A 21243-nucleotide genomic window follows, 5' to 3' on the forward strand; every position below is an offset into this window, starting at 1 on the left:
CCTAGTGGAATTACTTGTTGAACCATCTACCAAGCTCTTCCCTGAATATATTAATTTTCTGATCATGCTTGAAATCTTAGGGGAAGGGATGAATAGAGAGTTCCCTAATATTTCCCAAGTCATTAAGTTTTAGAGTCCTCAGAAATCCTGAGAACCCATTATCTTTCAGAGCTTTTTCATTAAAACTTACAGCAAATGTGATTTGAATCGTCAAGGTACATCTAAAACAAGGCTGGTTTAAGGTTGTAAGTAGCACAGCATTGACTTGAGAAGGAAATACCTATAAAATAGCATCAGAGAGGTTTTTTTTTTTTATGTTTGTTCTTAGAGATTGAGAGAGAGATTGAGGGAGAGAGAGAGAGAGAGAGAGAGAGAGAGAGAGAGAGAGAGAGAGTACTGAAGCTCCCCTGGAGCTCACTATGTAGTCCAGGCTGGCCTTGAAACCGCAGCAATCTTCCCGCCTCAACCTCTTTAGTGTTGGAATTACAGGGGTGCACTAGCACACTTTTCTAATGCCCTTGATCTTTCTTTTTTCATCTTTTTGAGACAGGTTCTTCCTGTAGTCCCAGCTGGCCTGGAACTTCCCACGTAGACCAGGCTGGACTTGATCTCACAGAGATATGCCTGCCTCCACCTCACAAGTGCTGGGATAAAAGGCATGTGCCACCACTCCAGCTAACACTAGTGACTCTTGAAGTCCAGGACATTAGTAGCTGGGCAGTGACTCATGCCTATTATCCCTGCACTTTGGAGGCTGAGGAAGAAAGATCTCAAGCTTGAGACTAGGCAGTTTTATATAGGAAACCTGTTCTCTTAAAAAGAGGAGTGGCTGTCTTAGACGATTAAGTTGAATTTCCCTTAACTCCAAGTAAGGTGCTTAGTATTGGATGGTCACTCAACAGAGATCCAGTGATGAGGTTCAAAGGAAAAGAACACCCCTTAAGCTTTCCTTTTTGTCCCTCTTTTCTTCACAAAGGTTGAAAAGAATGATGAGGACCAAAAGATTGAACAAGATGGTGTCAAACCGGAAGACAAGGCTCATAAGGCTGCGACCAAAATTCAGGCTAGCTTCCGTGGACACATAACAAGGAAAAAGCTCAAAGGCGAGAAGAAGGGTGATGCACCAGCTGCCGAGGCGGAAGCGAACGAGAAGGATGATGCACCTGCTGCTGACGGAGTGGAGAAGAAGGAGGGAGATGGTCCTGCTACTACTGACACAGCCCCAGCCACCAGCCCCAAGGCTGACGAGCCCAGCAAGGCAGGAGATGCTCCTTCTGAGGAGAAGAAGGGCGAGGGCGCCCCAGATGCGGCCCCCCAGGCTGTGCCCTCAGAGGAGAAGGCCGGCTCTGCTGAGACAGAAAGTGCCACTAAAGCTTCCACTGATAACTCGCAGTCCTCCAAGGCCGAAGACGGCCCAGCCAAGGAGGAGCCTAAACAAGCCGACGTGCCTGCTGTTGTCACTGATGCTGCTGCCACCACCCCTGCTGCAGAGGACGCTGCCACCAAGGCAGCCCAGCCTCCAACGGAGACTGCGGAGAGCAGCCAAGCAGAGAAGATAGGTAAGTGGGGTAGCAAGGGTTGGGAGCCCAGGGTGGGACGAGCCAGGCATGCCAATCTGAGAGCCAGACCACCTGGGCAATCAAAGGGGATGGGTCTAGACAGCAAGTTCTGGGATCATGGAAGCTGTTCTGAATCCCCCAAATTTTCTCCGAGTCCGAGAGAAAATTCAGAAAGTTTTGTATGGCAGCCAGTGCTGGAGAGTTTGACAATTATCTTAATTAGGTTGATATAAACAGTCAAGCTTGATAATTCCAGCTAAAAGAAAATATTCTGTATGCTGATAGACTTAGTTTAATAAGTAATTACTGAGACTACGTTTATTTCATGGATAGGAATTAGCTAATGCGATTATTTGGCTCTCGGAAGGGCCTGGTACGAATACAGCCAACTCTTTATTGATTATCTAGTGTGTGAATTGCCAGCAGCAAAAATATAATCTCAGACCTCCTTTCCGGATCCCACAATATGTTTCTGGGCATTCCACCCACCACCAATTGGTGAGTAGAATGTCTGTGTGTGTATGCTCTGCAGAGTGTTAATTGTGACACTAATTAGGGTCAGACATAATTGGAAAATAAGTCTGTTGACGTTGGCAAAAACAAAAGAAAAAAACTCCAAACACATAAATTATCATTTTATTATTGAAAGACACTACTTTCTCTCAGATGCATAAATATTTGAGAGTTGACTATGAATATGAAAAGGTACTGGATTCTCTTCAGTTTGGAGCTATGACTTGGAAGTTGGAATGTTTTCATTATTATTGCCCAAAGAGCCTGTGTAGAATTGGAAAAGAATGTCCCAAGAGCAAGACAGATCTAATGAACTCCCCTGCCTTCAATGGTGAAGAGCGACAGTATCCAAGGTCTTCCTATAGTCTAGTATGATCCAAGAATACCTTCTTTGTTATCTTTATCACTGTCAATTGCACAAGAAAAACAATTTAAGGGAAGAAAAACTTACTTTGTTTTATAGCTCCAAACGTTCTGATGTTCTAGTCTATTATGGGCTTGCTCCATTGCCATGGGCCTGTGGTGAGGTTGAATATCATGGGAGCTCACCTTATGGTAGCCAGGAGAGAGAGAGAGAGAGAGAGAGAGAGAGAGAGAGAGAGAGAGAAATGGTCCCACTAAGTAGCACTGGAAGGGATACACTTTTCCTTCAACGAGACTTCACCTTCCGTAACTCAACCACCTGCTGAAGTCTACTCTTATTTTAATCAATCAGTGGAAAAAAACATTGATTGTGACAGATCCTTCAGGCTAATCCTCTCTTGGATAGTCCTCACAAGCATACTCGGAAGTGTTCTTTATTATCTCCCAGGAGACAGACTCTCATCAAGCTTTCATCAACAGTAACCACTGTACCTTCCAACTCCAAAGATCTTTAGAGATACAGTTGTTTCTGTGCCAATTTAGCAGAGTGGGTTTTCCTCTTTAAAAATTTGTGGATTTAACCCATTAAACCAAGGGTCTAAATTTGGGCTGGTCCATAATCTTGGGAAAGATCATGAGAATGATCTTAGAAATGTTCAGACATCTGGCAGATATTTTTCATCCCCCCTGTCCACATTCTGTAAGAATCTTGATTATAATAATTACCATAATTAATCAGCATACTCTTACACTCAAGCTCCAAATGAATCACAGGCTTCTTTCTACCATTTTAAATCTGTATTGTAACTACATACTTGCCCCAGAGATCTGATCTTAAGGTTAAGAAGATGGGAAATTTTTCACAGTTGATAGTAAGTTAAATGAATCTAGTATTGGTTTTGACTTATTCAGCAAAGCAAGTTGCACTATATATATTAAATTCCATAACTCTTGGAAGTCAATAATTCTTTTAAGTATATAACATATTTAACATATTTAGAGTTGCTCAGATCATATTTTTTAAACTGAGATTTCTAAAATTTTGAGTATAGAGACAAAGACAAGATGCAATTTTAGATACATATTATTTGGATGGTTAGAAAGACTTATTGAATCAATGAAGTCTTTCTCTTTCTCTTAAGGATGGGAAAGGAATTCCATTTTGTTAGTTTTAAGTTGTGATCTAAGTGATGGATTATAAAATTTTATGTGGTAAGTATTAATAAATGTAAAATGCTGGAAAATGAAAATCGACTAGATTTAATTTATAGGTAATAAGTTTTTCACTTATCCATATAACCCTCTTGCAACTTTGCAAACTCTAATCATTTATTTGATTAAAAATGTGTCTGACTGGGCATGGTGGTGCATGCCTTTAATCCCAGGACTTGGGAGGCGGAGGTAAACAGGTGCATCTCTGTGAGACTGACAACATCCTGGTTTACATAGTGAGTTCCAGGCCAGCTGGGGCTACAGGGAGACATTGTCTCAAAAAGACCAAACAAAACAAAACACAATAAAACAACACAAAACAACCAAAAACAAAGGAACAAAAATGTGTCTGGTCCCTGAAAGTAAATATAGATTGCATTCTCTCTTAACTTTTTAAACTCTAGATAAGAAGTATCTCAAGTAATGAGATTGTATAATATGCATTGAAAGGTGACTGGAGGTGTAGGTACATTCAACTTCAAGGTAATCATCGAGGCAGTGTATACTATATTTGGCATTCATCAGGTCATACTTTTAAACTGGTATTTCTAAAATTTTGAGTACAGACACAAAGACATGTAATTTCAGATATGTTGTTTCTTAGCTTTAGATTGAAACTCTCTTCTAGGTTAGATTCTGAAATGATACTTATAGATTCTTTCTGGACTGAGTTATTTGTCAGTCTTGTTTGCTGAGTGAGACAAGGACAAATTACTCAGTCATGGTGAGTCTCATGGAATCACAGAAACTAAAGGTGACAAGACGATCTATCACATCATATCAGCCCCAATTCCCAGAGGCTCTGCTGCACAGCGCCTTCATCTCTCACTGCGTTTCATTCTGACCCCGGTTAAAATAGCATCATTCTCAGTCTGACGGCACTGTTTGGAAATGGAAAGCTACCATGGGTTTATTTAAGATTCTATGACTGCCTAAAGGGAACAGAGAGACAAACTAAGAAGATATAGTAGGCGTGGGAGCAATGCAAGTCAAAGGATATTAATTCAGATTAAATCTGACCATTGCTGCACTACATACAGAAATTATAAATTATATTATTTATTTATGCCTTTTGCTAATCATGGTTTTCTCATCATTGGTGGATGCCATTTTCATTGGTGTTAATTTCTTTTCTTGTTTTCTTAGTTTATTAAATATATCTTCTTTTTTTCTACCTATGCAGCTCTCAATGTGCCTATGACCAAAAAATTTCAGTGAGTTTCCGATTCCTTCACAGGGTTCCTTTATAGGAAGACGATTGCTTTAGGGGAAGTAGCATGATAAAGACCTGTAGGATATTCCCTCCTTCATCAATGAGGGTAGAATTTCAAGTCCTCTTCAGGGACAATGTCCTTGGAGTTTCCTGCTGAACAGGAAGCATCAGGCACATTGGCTTTCAATGCTGTCACCTCACCACCAGTGTAACTTGTGGATTTTTCCTAGAGAGGATTTCAAAAATTCTACCGCAGCTTTATTCAGTGATACAGTATCACTCAGGTTATCGGCCTTAGTGGAAGGCACCTTTACCCACTAAGCTGTTTCTCTTGTCCTACAATTTATTTTTATAGTCTCACTGCATCTTTTAAATTGAGATCATCGATAATGATCAGGGAATAGGGAAATATACATTATCATTCTCTGTGTGAGTAGAAAAATTAATTTACCATTTCTTCATACCTCATTCCTTTTTCTCTTTTACCTTTCCTTTCTCTTTCCCTCTCTTCCTTTTATTCTTACTTCTTTTATTTACTTCCATTTACAATAATTTTCTGATGTGGTAGGTACTGGGTCACAAAGATAAATAAGATACATTCCTTTGACATCAGGGAATTCTCATTGTTAGGGAAAGTATGAGAAATCCAGAGAGTGGAATTTAAAATTATCACATTAATAATCTCAATTAAATGATGTAAGTAGGTATGGGACACTTTTCTATATGTAATGTACTTTAGGACAAAATATGGATGAGATGGTTCTTCATTGACTATGATTCATTGACCTATGCTATTAAAAAAGTTTTGCATTATGTATCAGTTACAAAATTATTAGCAAAAAGAATAGGGACAAACTGATAATTTCTAAAACAATTCTATGTAAGAAAAAGAAACAATTTCCTGAGTCCCGCCCCACCCTTTAGCTCTCAAAGAGACAGATCAAGTTCCACCGAGTTGTGTGTTAGACATGGGATTTTCCCGAGATATTTACACTTGTTTGGCAGGGTGCCACAGAAGCGGTTTAGATTTTAAATGTGGTATCAACCACTTCCCAAATTTATACACAACTCATAAAGACTGAAATTTTGAGTTGTGAAAGCCTATAAATGCTGTTTATAAAACATGGGCACCCTTTCAACTACTTGGCGGTATGCTGCTTAAATACTGTTGATTATTAGGCTTTAATGGAACACTTTTATATTGCTAGAGTAATCATTTTTATTGGCTTTACTTGACAACAATCCGCTTGCATTTGATAATATTTTCCTTTCTATTTCTACAGTCTGAAGGCAAAGTAAAACGATATTCTGTCTATAGACACTGTAGTCAAGAGTAGGCAAATTGATAAATCTGTAAAACCTCTCCTTAACTTAGCACTATAGTTTTATTTCTTCCTTAAACTAAAATGTTTAATATCACCCTTTTTTCTTTTCTTTATTTATCTTAGCATTTGTCCCAGTCTCCTCTTGTTCTCTTGAAACACTAGCCAGGACATTTATGTAGTATTCTCTGTTCTATATGCCCGTAAGATGTGCAGAGAAAAGGAGGCCAAAGTTCTAGTCTCAACAATAGAAGCGCTTAATAAGCATTTATTAAGTGCCAGGGCCTATGCCAAGTGCCTTGTGGAAATAATCCACTGAATCATTATAACCACTTTGTGGTATATGTAGTGCTATTTCCCTTTCCCCTTTTGCAAATGAGAAACCCGAGGTTCAGAGATTAAGTGAGGCACTTAAGCATTGAAGACAGCTAGCAAGTGTCAAACCAGAAGCACAACCCTCACACAATGAACTCTTACACTTAAGCAAGTACAATTCTGGAAGAAACAGGGAAGAGAGATGTCTAAGGACCCCAAACATGCTGGTTAATGTAAGATTATCTCCCTTATTTGTATAATTGGAAGCTCCAGGGTGCTATCTGGGAATTATTAGCAATTATACTTACAAGGGAACATCTAATAATGTGCATAACTCTGATTATAATTCCCTCTCAAAGTTATGAGGAATATTACACTAGTTTTGATCATCTCAAAAATGCTTCTGAGCTACAAAGACCAGTTATAATTTATTACTCTTAACCGGAGTATTACTGACATCATCAAATATGCTGGGAAAAGCTGAAAGTTTTCAAAGTGAAAATTTTAGATCTTCACTGGCTAGAGGTCACTTTATTTACTTTAATGATGCCCATCCTAACCTGGCTTATCAGAATTAGTGCATTTTTACAATCTTGTTTCCACTGTGCCCTTCAGTTCAGCAAATATGTTTCCAAAGAATATGCTATCTTTATAATATCTATACTTCAAATGCTAAAAGCTTCCTAGAAAACACAAATTGGAGAGTAATTTCTATTTATTTAGTTCACAAAGGAAGTAGGCAAAAGATAAGATGAATAACTGAGTTTTAGAATCAAAAATTATGTTGAGGATTTTTATCCTGTCTTTCACTGTTCCTGGTGAGTTATTGCTATCATCTAATAAAAGAAGATAACAAACATAAAATCATGGTAGTCAGTCTCCCAATCTGTGGAATTATGTTTGCCCTTAAATGTTTCAGAAACTATAGAATCCTTTTAGGTATTGATAGGCATTTGTAAGATTTTTACTATTGTGCACATTTGCACTTTTACACACACACACACACACACACACACACACACACACACACACACATCCATTCCGAGAAGTATTAAAAAGGAAGAGGAAGAAACAAGAGCAGCAAGTGTTACACAGGGAGCCCATCTGGCTCTCCATGGAGAGAAAGCAGAACACTCAGTCTGATGGTGTGGAAGCACTGAGTGCTCATTGTTCATTTTTTTTCTCACATTCATAGCTCCATTTAATGATGAACATGTTCCAGAACCAAACATGAATGAAAAGGAAGAAGTATTAAAAAGGAAGAGGAAGAAACAAGAGCAGCAAGTGTTACACAGGGAGCCCATCTGGCTCTCCATGGAGAGAAAGCAGAACACTCAGTCTGATGGTGTGGAAGCACTGAGTGCTCATTGTTCATTTTTTTTCTCACATTCATAGCTCCATTTAATGATGAACATGTTCCAGAACCAAACATGAATGAAAAGGAAGAAGGAAAGTACTGGAACTCCTGCAAGCTCTAAGGATTATATTCATAATGATTTCTCAAGAGTAGATGGTTTAGAGCATAAATAAAGAGTTAGAAAAGGCATGCCATGCATCTTAATCAGATCTGAGTTTTATATGGAAAGAAATTGAATAAATCAGGCAATAAAACCCCATTCTAATTCATATTATTAAAAAGCTTTGAACTTTTACCTTCTTCAAAAAAGTTTTAACCAGATATTGATTTCACAACAGTGAGTCTTGGCTTTCTAAGCAAATTTTTATTGGAGCTTGTTTAGAAGAATATTCAGAAATTGTTTTCATAAAGATGATGAATAGTATCATGTCCTTAATAGATCCAAGGTCATATAGACTATACATCCTGCAATCTCTCAGTAGACTGCATATCACCTAAAATTATGAGACTTGGGTTCTTAATCAGATTTTGCCCAAGTATCATTCTAGCTGTTCTATATTTGGGTCTTAGTTATTATATCTATATCTATAAAGTATGTTTGACTAGATAGACCAAAGAAACATCGTTGAAGCACAGGGCACATGACTTCGTATCCAAGCATCTCTACTTTTTTGTAATCCTTTGTCTCCTTATTTATTATACAGTGGGCTTGGGAGAAGGAATTGATAATAGAGAAGTTTGAATTGGAGGAAAATAATCCAGGAAGTCAGTTCTAAGAAACCTTATGGATATATTGGAGGGCTAACAGATAGCAAGGCAATCTCAGTGGATTTTTTAACTTTATATACTTGAGATTGGTAATAAAGACTTGAAAATGATGCTTCCTGGTATGATTGGGTTCTAACTTCACAGCCTTCCTAACCTCTCTGTGACGGAAGAGTATAACTTTGTTTAACAATCAGCTCACTTTCTTCCTAAATTTAATTCATTTTAAATTTCTTTTTATATCCACCTTATTTCATTAAGTAACTATACTGGTTTTAATTGTCACCTTTATTGGGTTTATAGTCACTAGGTACATATTGAGGTAGTCTGGGAGGGTGGATCCAGACAGGATGAACTGCTAGGAGGAAGAACCATGCAGATTACTGGTAGCACTATCCAATTAGCTGGGCCCTGGAAAGAATAAAACGGGCAAAGGAAGAAAGCCATCCATGTGCCGGTCCTTTCTTTCTTTCTTTCTTTCTTTCTTTCTTTCTTTCTTTCTTTCTTTATCCTGTCCACCATGAAGAGCTCCTCTGCTACACATCTCCATTGCCATGATGTAGACCCAAGTGTATGAGTCGTGGTAACCATGGTTGGATGAACCTTCAGAACCCATAAGCCAAAATAAACCCTTTGACCTAAAGTTGTTCCTGTCAGGTATTTGGGTCACAATGAAGATAGAGTAGCTAGCACAGTAAGTGAAGTATTAAGTAATTCTGACAGCTCAAAGAGTTTATAAAGCTTTGGATTCTTGCATAAAGGAAAGGATATAGTTAATAGACATCTGATGAGGATTGAAAATTTTGCCAACAGACTGTCATTAAAACATAAACATTGTATGGAAGCTATAACTTACTTCTAGTTCTTTTTAAAAATTTATATGCTTGGTAATAGGCCATTTGGTCATTGGTGAAAATGGCTAACAGTCTAAAGCCTTTGGAATTACACTATGCTAAACATCTGGAGAAAAGATGGCATAGATAATATCAAATTAAATGTGATTGTGCAACAATTCTCATACTAGTTATCAGTTTTCAAATCACAAATTCAGAGGTGTGGAAGAGAAAATATTTCAGTTTGGTCATCTTATACCATTCTTTTATGAAGGAAAACTTGAGTTCTTAAGGTATATTCAGATAGAGAAAGGATACAATGAAGGCTATTTGGGCTACTTGCCTTTTATTATAAATTACACTCAGTATAAGGATTCTTCCTGAGGTGACAGGTAAATCATAAAATGACTTCAGTGTTTCCTGCCCTGAGTACAAGTTGATAGACTCTTTTGGAATTAAGAATCAAAACTATATTCTCTTAAAATAGTCTTTTATTATTGCATTAATATATGTGCTTTTCAGAAAGAGTGGGAATCAACACTTTTAAAATAATGTTTTTATTAGTTCTTTGAGAATTGTATATAATCTATTTTGATCTTATTTACCATCCCAATCCTTCTCTATCTCATCCCAGATTCACCCTCAACTCCCTACTCTTTCGAAAATTCCTGCACAACTTATTTTTAATAACTCACTGAGCCCAATTTGTGCTGCTCATATATTCATGGATATAGTCAACCTACCAGAAGCCACACCCTTAAAGAAAACTGACTCTCACTGCCTCATCAACTGCCCATAGCTTCTCAGTTAGGGCTCAGGTCTTGTGAGTCTCTTCCCCTTTCCACGCTAAAATGTTGACTAGATTGATCTTATGCGGGTCTTGTTCAAACAGCCACAACTGCTGTGTGTTCATGAGTGCAGTGGTCTTGTCCTGCCCAGAAGTCACTGTTTTACTACTGTCCTCCCTGACTCTGACTGTGATAATCTTTACAATTTTTCCTCTGTGAAGTAGGAGTGATATAGATGTCTCATTTGTGGATGAGTACTCCACTGACACTATCTGTACTTTGATCAGTTGTGAATTTCTATGCCAACCACCATCCACTGCAAAAGAAACTTGTCTAATAAGGTCTGCACTAATCTCTGGGCATAACAATACAAATTTAGAGGGCAGTTTGATATTATGTCCAAGTAGAAGAATGATAGAACCCAGTTCACTCCTGGGCCCTGTGAGCTCCCCAACCATGGTTTCATAGTCAAATTTACAGTACCAGGCATGTGTTTCCTCCTATGAAGTGGCCTTAAATTCAATCAGAAAGTTGTTGGTTATCCTTTAACATTCATACCACTATTGCATCCATAGGCATATCTTGTCATGTCAGTCATTAGTTCACAGGGTTCACAGAGGGTAAGACTGTTGATATGTGTCCCCCAGCAGCCTACATTAGCACCTTCTGGTATTATGAAAGCTAGCAAGCAGGGAGGAAGCTTCCTGATCAGTATCAACCCGATTTTTTCAAGTCCTGTGACCTGAGTGATTTCTTCATCAACATAGCCTGTTATTGCTTGTATTTTTTTTTTTTGGGAGGGGCGTGGTCTATAGGACACCTCTGATGAACAGCTTGAAGGGAAGTAAGGGATCAACATTTTTATAATGTTGCAAACATATTCTTACCCTGGGTTATGACAAGTTGAAGAATGTGATTTAAATATGCTTAAACACTGCATCCATGCCTGTAGCATATCTTTCTGCCAGTTCACACACACACACACACACACACACACACACACACACACACACTCATTACTTCACTCAATATGTAAGGAAAGGCTTGCCCAAGAATTTAGACAGTCAGAAAACCTGGAGAACAGTGAACTATGCATTTTCTTCACACTTTAACCTTTAAGGAGTGGCAGCAGTTCCAGGAATAGCTTCCTTTCTCTTTGAGGGTATTTGTGGAAAATAATAGTCTTCTTTTTTTCAATTAAATTTACAGTGGATATGTGACTTGGAACTAGGGCTATTTATAAAATTTATAGTGTTTCAAAATGAAAATTCTGCTAAAGTTAATTATAGAGATTTTCCAGGAAGTCTTGGTGCATAAGTTGCCTCACCATAGTGTCAAAAGAGAAGAGGGATCTAATGAAAAGGGATATTGCTTTTAAAACCCATACCTGAGAAGCTCTACTTCTCATTCAAATTGTCACAAAAATGCAAATATTTAAATTCAAGTCATAATTCAACGGCAGGTATTTAAAACCTCTTCCATAGGAAAAGTTGCTGATTGTTGAATTTGTAGCTGTAACAATTATTTGGAGAGAGCAGACAGTCAGTGCAGATTCTGTGAATGAGTAAATAATGAATGAGCAACATTATGCAATGGGGAAAGTCCTAATCCAACCCAGAAGCCTGGATTGTAGTCTCCAAACTTTGGGCAGGCACATTTCTTAGGTTCTCTGAAAATGAGCTTGTCTTTTCAAAAATGCTGAAAAGTGGATCACAAAATCTTCGCTGAAAGAGCTTAGCAATGACCATCTTATGACATATTCCCATTTTATATGCATGTTCTGAGTACCAAAGGGAGGTAGACTCCTGCTCAGACAAAGTATCTATGGTGCCACTATCCTCTCCGTTAATTTGGAAGCTGATGCAGAAGCTCCCTGGAAAGTACTGCTGTTATTTAGGGCCATAAGTCTTCTCTGTGGTGGCCAGAATTCAAACTACTTAGGGCTTCCAAGACCAAGGGAAGCATTTTTCATCATGTTTAGAAACATATTGAGATCTGGAGGAAAAGCGGGGTTGCTCCTTTCTGAAGCAGGTGATTAATTTCATCCCAGCCCCATGAGTGACCTGTGGGTGACTCTCGCCAGTGTGATAGGCACACCCAGAGAAGGAATGATCTGCCAGGTTCCTTGGCTCAGTTCCCGCTTCTGACATGCCTAAGTAATTTTTGCAAGGTGTGTAAGAGTCCTGAGCCTTCTGCTGTTCCACCACAGGATGAATTGTTTTGGCCTTCTCAAAACAATGGTGCTGGGACAGAGACCAGAAAATGGGTTTTCCCACTCCTGCTATTTTCCGACTCCTGCTTATTCTCTTTCTCCGAAGTACTACGATGCAATTTGTACACGTCCTGGGAGCCGTTCAGACTGTAATCCATAGGAGGGAAGGGAAATCAAACAGAATCCCCCACACATACACTGCAACTCGAAGTAACTTTAATGTATTTGTAAAAAAGGCAAAATCCCACTTCATAAAAAGTCTACTGTAATTTAAAAGGCTGAGAAGCCCACAGAGCTTAAGCAGTTTGGCTGTAGTATTTGCATACTGTTGTATTACAGCCTTCTTTATAAGGAAAAGCAGGGATGAAAGGGTTTTGTTTGGCTTCTTCCTGCTCCCTTAATACGATGAGTCATTGTAGTCGCTTTGGAACAAGACAAGACTGCTTTGGAAGGTATGTTATTTTTCTTTTTTCTTTTCTTGCCTAGATTTCAATTTTTTTTTTTTTTTGTCTTTTTTGAGACAGGTTCTCCTTGTAGCCCCAGCTGTCCTGGAACTCACTTTGTAGACCAGGCTGGCTTCGAACTCACAAAGATCCTCCTGCCTCTGCCTCCCAAGTGCTGGTATTAAAGGCATAGGAAAACACAGGAGGGAAAAAGCAAAGAAACTTTGCTACCTCTTGTAAATTCATTTATGCTTTTCACCCCAGTAGCAAATGAACATATTATGATTCATTACTGTATTTATAATACATTGATGGTGATCTGGGTACAAAGTCAGTTGAATTATTAAACTACATATTACAGGTTCCATGTATTATCTATCTATCTATCTATCTATCTATCTATCTATCTATCTATCTATCATCTATCTATGTATATATCTTTGTATCAATCTACCACCTCTCTATCATCTATATCATCAGTCATCCATTTATGTATCATGTAGGCATCTGACATCGCTCTAACTTATCATCATCTATCTATGTATCATCTATGTATCATCTATCTATCTATCTATCTATCTATCTATCTATCTATCTATCATCTATCTATCCATCCATCTATCTACCTATCTACCTGTTCAGAAAACCATTTAATAAATGAAAAAATATTTTTATAGCCAAGATTAAACTGGGATTTTGGTTATAGACTTATTACAATAGGAATCTCTTCTAACTGGATTCATTTGAAGTACAAATTAGTATGATTATTTATTAAGTTTGGGGCATAACTTTTTGTGTATTCACTTTAAGCATGCTTGCCCATTTGCCTCAAAATGCATTATGAACACACATGAGTATATGCTCCAATGTTTAAAAGAATAAAAAGAAAAAAAGGTAATAAAATGAAACAGAATTTAAGGAAGAATGAAGAAATCAAAAGAAAGCACCTGAGGGGGTGACTGAGTCAGTAAGCATGAGGACCTGAGTGCAGATTCCTAGCACCCATGCACAAAGCAGGCACAGTGGCTTATGCTGAAATGCTAGCACTGGAGGGGTAGAGACAGAGGATCTTGGGAGCTCACTGCCCAGCCAATCTTGCCAAATTGGTGGACTCTGGGTTCACTGAGAGACTTTGTCTCCTCACACATGCATACACATGTGTATACACATGAACAGGTACACACACATACAGAAACACAAACACATATACACATACAGAGAAATCCAAGGAAAAAGTATTCATGGTGATATTATTCATGATGATTTTCTCCTATATCTGCAGTGAAATATTGCTAAGTTGGCTTGCTAAAAGTCAAACTCAACTTTGAAAGCACCAGTTTGTTAAGTGTGCTTAGTTCAGTGGTCAGATATACCCACCATGGCTGATTTTAGGATATCCATGTGTTGCCACTGGGAAGAGATGTCAGAAAGATCCTGCAAATCAGTGTGTTTTAACAATTCGGTTAATTTTGCTTTGGGCAACTCTAAAATACTAAAACAGCAACTATCAAGTCTCAGTGTTGCAGGGTAGACGTGCTAAAGATCCATTTACAAAAGCATATTCCTATGTATATGAATATGTGATATCATAAGAACTAGCTTTAACATTTGCAAGCATTTCTGTTGAGCACTGTGTACTGAAGGTAAAATTTAGAACTGCACCTGATATTTAGCTAAAGAAATAATCACTCCTGAAGGGATGGGTATATTGTCCTCAAAACTGTGAACTGAAGGCAGGCGAGATGACTTAGCAAGAATCAGGGTACTTACCTTCAAGTCGAATAATCTGAGTTTGATTTCCAGGACATACGTAGTAGAAGGAGAAAATCAACTTTTTTGACCTCCTTATGCATGCTGTGGTGTGTACATGACCCACCCCCCAATAAATACATGCAATTTTAAAAGGGTTAAAATAAACCAAAAAGGTTTGGTCTGAGCCACATCTCTCTGAATGAATTGCAAGCCTTTTCTTTTTTTTCTTTTTCAGAGGTGAATTCAGGATCCATGTTACATTGCAGCCACTGCTTTCTAATCTCTAATGGGAAGGAAGAGTTAGTGCTTTTTCCCCTCATACTAATTTTAGTGCTCAGAAGAACATGGTGAAGTATTGCATTCACAGAGAGTGGGGCATGATTAGCCAGAGAGCAGACCTTTTTCAGATTGCTAGCCTAGGTACCAAGCAGAGCTACTGTGGTTGAAGAGATAGAGTTTTCTGGAGATGTATAAGAGGCCATTTGCCCATGCCTTCTGTCTCTCCCCTCTAAGGGGATCATTTTTGAGCTCTGAAGGACATTTGAAAAAAATACAAGTTTAAGGAAATTCTTTGGTACTGTCTCTGTGACCAGAAAAATGGTTATGTCAGTTGAATCCAATCTTCACAATGAGTATGAGTAACTGCAGTCAGGCTGATCTGTAGATTCTGTGCTTTATTTAGAGGGCCAAAAGAAAATTAGTCCATGTAAAAGTCTTACTGTTTAGCCATTGGTCTGCAGCATCCTTAAATACTGTATTGTGATAAGATGAAGTTCTATCAGAATTAAAGACATGCACAACTTATTTCCTAAATGACATTTTATGAACAATATGACAAAGAATAATTTACTTTCTAAAACCTTAATTTAAAATCCTAAATCAGTGCATGTGGCACTGTGTTTCTAGAGCCTGAGCCTCACAGGGGTGGTTTCTGAGAACTGGCTGTTTGACAAAGATGGGGATCAGGTCATCACCAGCATACAATGTCGCATGCATGCCCCACACAGTTATTCTAGATCTCGGTAAAACTTTGAGATTTTAACTATTAGTAACTAACAATTACTATTTTAAACTTAAGGACAGCTTCAAAAGACCTTGGATTTTGTTATGACTCAATTCAACCAAAAAATTCAGATATTCCTTTTATCACATTGCCATCCACTCTGTACTTAGCTTGAAGTATGTATTTTCCAAACATATTCTTTCTAGACACTCCTTATATTTCAAGAATTCACTTGTATTATACATTCTAAGCAACTGAAATTTCAGTGACTCATCAAAGCTTACTATCCAAAGGTAAGTAAAATTACTATGTATATAACTGCTGGGTTTTTAGGAAAAGCAAACAGATCGATGATGCAATAATGTGTTTTCAATTTTAATTTACAATGTAACAGTGTAAACAAAGAATTCTTTGAATGTTACAATAAAGGAATTTTATCTATATAATTTTGAAATATCCACAAAAATTAGATTTCTAGAAATTGAAAGCTTTGAATATATCTCCCAAGTTTAAAAAAAAAATCTATAATCCTTATTTCTTCTACTGTTCAGCTCCAGTGGTGATAGCTGTTTGCATCTCTGTCTGAAAGGATGCCCCAAAGGGAAACACTTGTAGACTATGGCGACAGTTCCTATTCAACTCCAGGGAGTGGCATCCTAAATATCACTTCGGTGGTTCACATTACAGTGTGACACACTCCAGCTGGGCAAAGAAGAGGCTTCCATAATTACAGGCTTCAGCTTTTAAGGGATTTAACTTCTTATAATTTATTTTTAACTTTATTTTTATTGCATTCATTGGTTTATTTTGTATGTATGTGTATGGGTGCACATGTGCCATGGTGCACAAGTGGAGGTCGGAGGTCATCTTACAGGAATTGGTTCTTTCCTTCCACCATGTCCTAAGGATCTAAGTCAGGTTGTCAGGCTTAGAAGCAAGTAGCTTTACCTGCATGAGCTATCTCACCAGCCCAAGCATCTTCTAATTTCTAATAGATTGCTCTGAAGACCACTTATCCAAAGCTACGTATTTATACCTGACCATATCTGTACCCATCAAAAAGTCTTCCAGGGCTTGCTTGCCTTGGCAGCTGGAATGAATTTTCAGTTGCTACCTTTGCCTACATGACCTCCTGTGGCCTGGTGTCTGCTTATGTCTCTGATCTTATGTTCTTGGACACCAACTTCATTCTTCATTCTTCTCTAGCCATACTCACTTAATATATAAAATAGACTCAGTTTATTTTCTAAGTAACAATTTTTAAAATATTTTATTTTTATTTTAAGTGTATGAGTGTATTGCCTGCATGTGCATTAGTGCACCTGTGTTGCGCAATGCCCACAGAGGACAGAAGAGGCCATCAGATCCCCTGGAACTGGAGTTACCATGTGGGTGCAGGGATTTGAACCCCAGTCTTCTGCAAGAACAAGCAGTGTTCCTAACTACTGAGCCATCTCTCCAACCCCAGACTCAGTTTATTTTCATCCCAGGGTCTTTGCATGTGCTTTTTATTGGTTGAATTGCCTCTTAGCATTTAGGACTCCGACTTGAATGTCACTTGCTCTGAGAAGCCCTTCTTGACATTTTGGTCTGAACAGCACCCATCCTTGTCAGCCTCATTAGTTCTTCCACACTAACCTGCTTAGTTTATGTCTAGCATTCTTGTGCCTAAAGTGACTACACTTATCTCTCTATGATATTTTTGTTTTCTCTCTCTGTCACTAGACTTTCCACCTCTTGAAGGCAGTGCCTTCTGCACAATACTCAGTATCTCAGGGCTTAGAATAGAGCCCAACACATAGACAGCTCTCAATAGACATCTACTAACTGATTAATCTGATTCTCATGCGTGGAGAGATTTCTTTTTATAAGTAGTTTTCAAGGGAGAGGACTACTTCAGTTTTCAAATTTGAAGGCCTTTCTCACCAGAAAAAGATAGCAATTTTTCAGCTAAGGCATCTCTATTGCTTGTAGCCCACCTCCTTCACATGTTACAAAGCAGCTACTTCCTTTCCGTGACCTATTTTGGAATATCTCACAAGCACAGACATTTTGAATCTAGAATAGGATATTTGAATCTGAAGGAAAGTTGGTCAGAATGTGAAGGAAAGTGGAGGGCCCCAGAAAGAGCAAAGAGCTTTGGTTAGGAACTCTTCTTTTAAAAAAATAATAATAATAATAATACAGTCAGAGGAGAGAAGAACAGAGTACAACATGGGCAGACAGAGAGGGCTGAGAAAAGAGGGAGAAGTCCAGAAATGGAAGTATCTGAGAACAGAAAAAGAATGGGGAGAAGTGGAGAAAAAAGAGACTGGAGAAGAGAAAATGGGGGCAGCGGGGACAATTGGGAGGCCTGGGAGAAACAGGACGGAGCAGTAGAACAGAGGCACTGCACCAGGCATGAAGACACGGATGCACATTCTCTGATAACCTACTGCCAACAAGCTCATTGGCTATAGACAGGATAAATTTACCTTCCTTGCTGGTAAGAGGACACGGTTTTTAAGGTACCCTCTGTTTCTATCACTGCATGGTTTTGGCTTCATAGATAGCAGGCTTTAAAGAGTTTCCTGGCAAATGGATTTTCTGCTTTGAGCAGATCTAACTGGCAGATGGGACTGGGTTCCCTAAGGAGACACACACACACACACACACACACACACACACACGTGTGTGTGTGCGTGCGTGCGTGCGCGCAAGTGCCCACTATTGTTTGAGCTCCTCTCCAGCATCAGAGTCCAGCCAGCCCTACCACAAACAACCAAGAGTCACCACCTGTGCTTACTTCCAGGCAGGAAACGAAAAGAGGAGGTGAGCTTCATTATTCTTCAAGTTTAAATGTAAGTTACTTCCACAATAATACATTGCAGACTTCAAGTCGTGTTTTAGAAATATTTTACATAGAACACCTCATGGACGAATAGTCTTGGAATTGGACAGTCCTGAGTTCATTTGTAGATTTCTTCCTACTTAGCTTTAATGATTTGTTCAATCTCCAGTTTCTTCATCTAGAGGATGGAAATCTTAATCCTACCCCTATACAGTTATTGTATTTAATGAGGCACCATATTTAAAGAACTACATGCCAATCAGCCCCTTCTGTTAATATATGAAATAATTATTTCTTACACGCATATTCTTCCTTTCCCACATGGAGAAGATCCTCTGAGAAAAATTTCAAATTGGAGAAATAGAAACAAAGGTTATCATCTTTTTATGAGGAGATAAGTGTGTGTGTGTGTGTGTGTCTGTGTGTGTCCATGGATATGATTAGACTGTACTGTATACATGAATGAATTTGTTGATGAATACATTTAATTTTTAAAAGTTAGTGGGAGAGGTTTTTTCACCAGTAAACACAGTGAATGGCATTTACAAAGTGAAGTATTTTAAATAGTATAAAGGACTCATTTTCTATAAAAGAAAAATGCATTATGCAACAGAGGCTGTAGCATTATGGAGAGAATTGCAACAGCCACAGATTTAGCCAAATCTCTTTTTTGGCACAGGGGAAAGATCATGGGTCTTGGAATTGAATCTGAAGCAAGACATGGTACCTAAGCCATTCTATCAGTAGTTCAGAATCGGTTTCATCATTGTGAGATGACCTCATATCCTCATTGTGGAATTGGGTGGTTGTTGGGATTAAATGATTGCAAGCGCTTACAGTGGTGTTTCATTGAACACATAGTGTCTAATAGGAAGTCACCATATTTTTGTTCCTTTCAGCTGGAGTTATTGGGATCCTTTCTTCTTGACACCAGTTCTCTAATATTTATAAAGGAAATTAATGTGAAAATATTATTTGATTTATGTTCAGCAAGAGAGACACATAATGATTTACAGTCTCTTCTGGGAGTCCCACACTATTCTATTTGGCCTACTTTGTAGCTCAGCAACATTACCAAGTCTTTACATTATTAGTAATGATTAAGCCTGGAAGTTAGCCAAGGCCACCAGGTAGTGATGTTGGGATTAATTTAAGTTTCATGTAATTGGTCCCTCAGAAACCACAATCTAGGGATTTGATAGAAAAGGTTGGAAACTCTTAGGGGAAATAGCTAATATATTCTTTCTAGGTAGATGCCAATATAAAAAGTCACATCTTAGATTTTAATCTTAAAGTCTTACATGTACAGGGAAAGTTAGATCTCACCTTGACCTGGAAATTGAAAGTTTTCAGGAGAGTTCTTTAATCTCCTGAAATTATTGTGTGTGCATGTGGATGATATTTTTGTCTTTCATTAGCTACTTAGCTGGGACAAGTTGTCAAGAATGTTCAATCCACTGCCCTTGAATAATCTCTGGGACAGGCTGTGTATGTGTGTATTATATGAAAGGTGAAATGTGTTGTAGGATGTACCTTGAATCCTAACACAATGAGGATTAGAACAGAGGAGACAAAGATATCCCAATCATGTTTCATTGTCATTCAGATAATTTGCATTTATTAGCCAGTATAATTCACATACAGATCTAAGTATTTAGGATGGAGATGTATAAAAGTGTCTATCTGCTGTCATGGAAGTTACAATTTGGTTGGAGGAAAAGTAAGACCTTTAAAAAGAAAAATAAACCTTAGGGCCAGTCAAGAATGAGGTAAAAGTACGTGCTTGGTTGAAAACTACAGTGTAATTTCATAGCATAAATTTAGATGTCATGATTGTGCGTGGGGTCTGAGGGAGAGAAATGGGCATAGTTAGGGGAACATTGGTGTGGTGTCAGTGAGGGGAAGGTGGTGTGTTAGATGGCAAAGTGGTCAGAGCCTTGAAGAGATGGGAGGTGTTAAATAAAGAATGTGGAAATTCTACTGCTGTTTTTGCTCCAGGCATGACTCTGATGTCTCTCTAAGGTCTACACAAAATACAATCCACACTTAGAATCCAGCTCAAGTTCAATATTTTAGGTTATCCATTCAGATGGCTCAAAAAACGATATTCCTAGACTTAGTTTTTGATAAATTTTCAAAGGATTGAACAATAAAATTAACTTCAGAACCCCTATAAGTAGAACCCAGCCTCAATAAATTGTTCCCGCCCTATCACACGGCTGTATCCTTAGCTTAGAGTCACTTGGAGACTCTGGACTGGTCTGCAGGCGGCACAGCTGGGAACCGTATTACGCTGCTGCCCTCTGCTGGGAGAAGATGGGAAGTTCACCAGGAAACAATGGTGTCCCGGCCTTTTCAAGAGACTTGGTGATTCTGAGCCCATAGCAGCCTCCAGGCAGGATTCATTTAGTGCTATTTACAGGCCTCTCAGTCAGGTATGCTCTGGCATTATGCCTGAATTCATTAACTAAAAGGAGTAATTGGATTTTTACTGCAAGGAGGTTGTCAGTTAATTGTAATAGTCCAGAAAATGCTCCCCTCCCCCCACTTAGCTGAAGGTTTGAGTGCTGGGCGCTCCTTTCATTGAACACCCTGTGTGACTCATCGTGGGTGGTGACCATCTTGCCACCAAGATGGTGTAGGGCGGGGCTCTGAGGTCATTTTTAAAATCTGTTCAATTATCTTTTTTTTTTTTTTTTAACGGGGAAGAAAACACACTGATATTCGTGACTGATTTTTTTGGTTCAAATAATCAGAAGAAAT

The 21243-nt window shown here is 38.4% G+C and overlaps 1 protein-coding gene across 1 annotated transcript in view; it reads left to right on the forward strand.

The window, feature by feature from the left end:
• Window positions 1–21243, forward strand: part of Gap43 (growth associated protein 43) — a 102444-nt gene that overhangs the window by 51230 nt on the left and 29971 nt on the right. Inside the window, exon 2 of the mRNA XM_008842875.2 lies at window positions 977–1559. Within this exon, the coding sequence (XP_008841097.1) occupies window positions 977–1559 (583 nt within the window). The remainder of the gene's footprint in view (window positions 1–976; window positions 1560–21243) is intronic.

This window comes from Nannospalax galili, unplaced genomic scaffold, assembly GCF_000622305.1.
Source record: "Nannospalax galili isolate Female #2095 unplaced genomic scaffold, S.galili_v1.0 scaffold18, whole genome shotgun sequence".
Taxonomy (NCBI): domain Eukaryota; kingdom Metazoa; phylum Chordata; class Mammalia; order Rodentia; family Spalacidae; genus Nannospalax; species Nannospalax galili.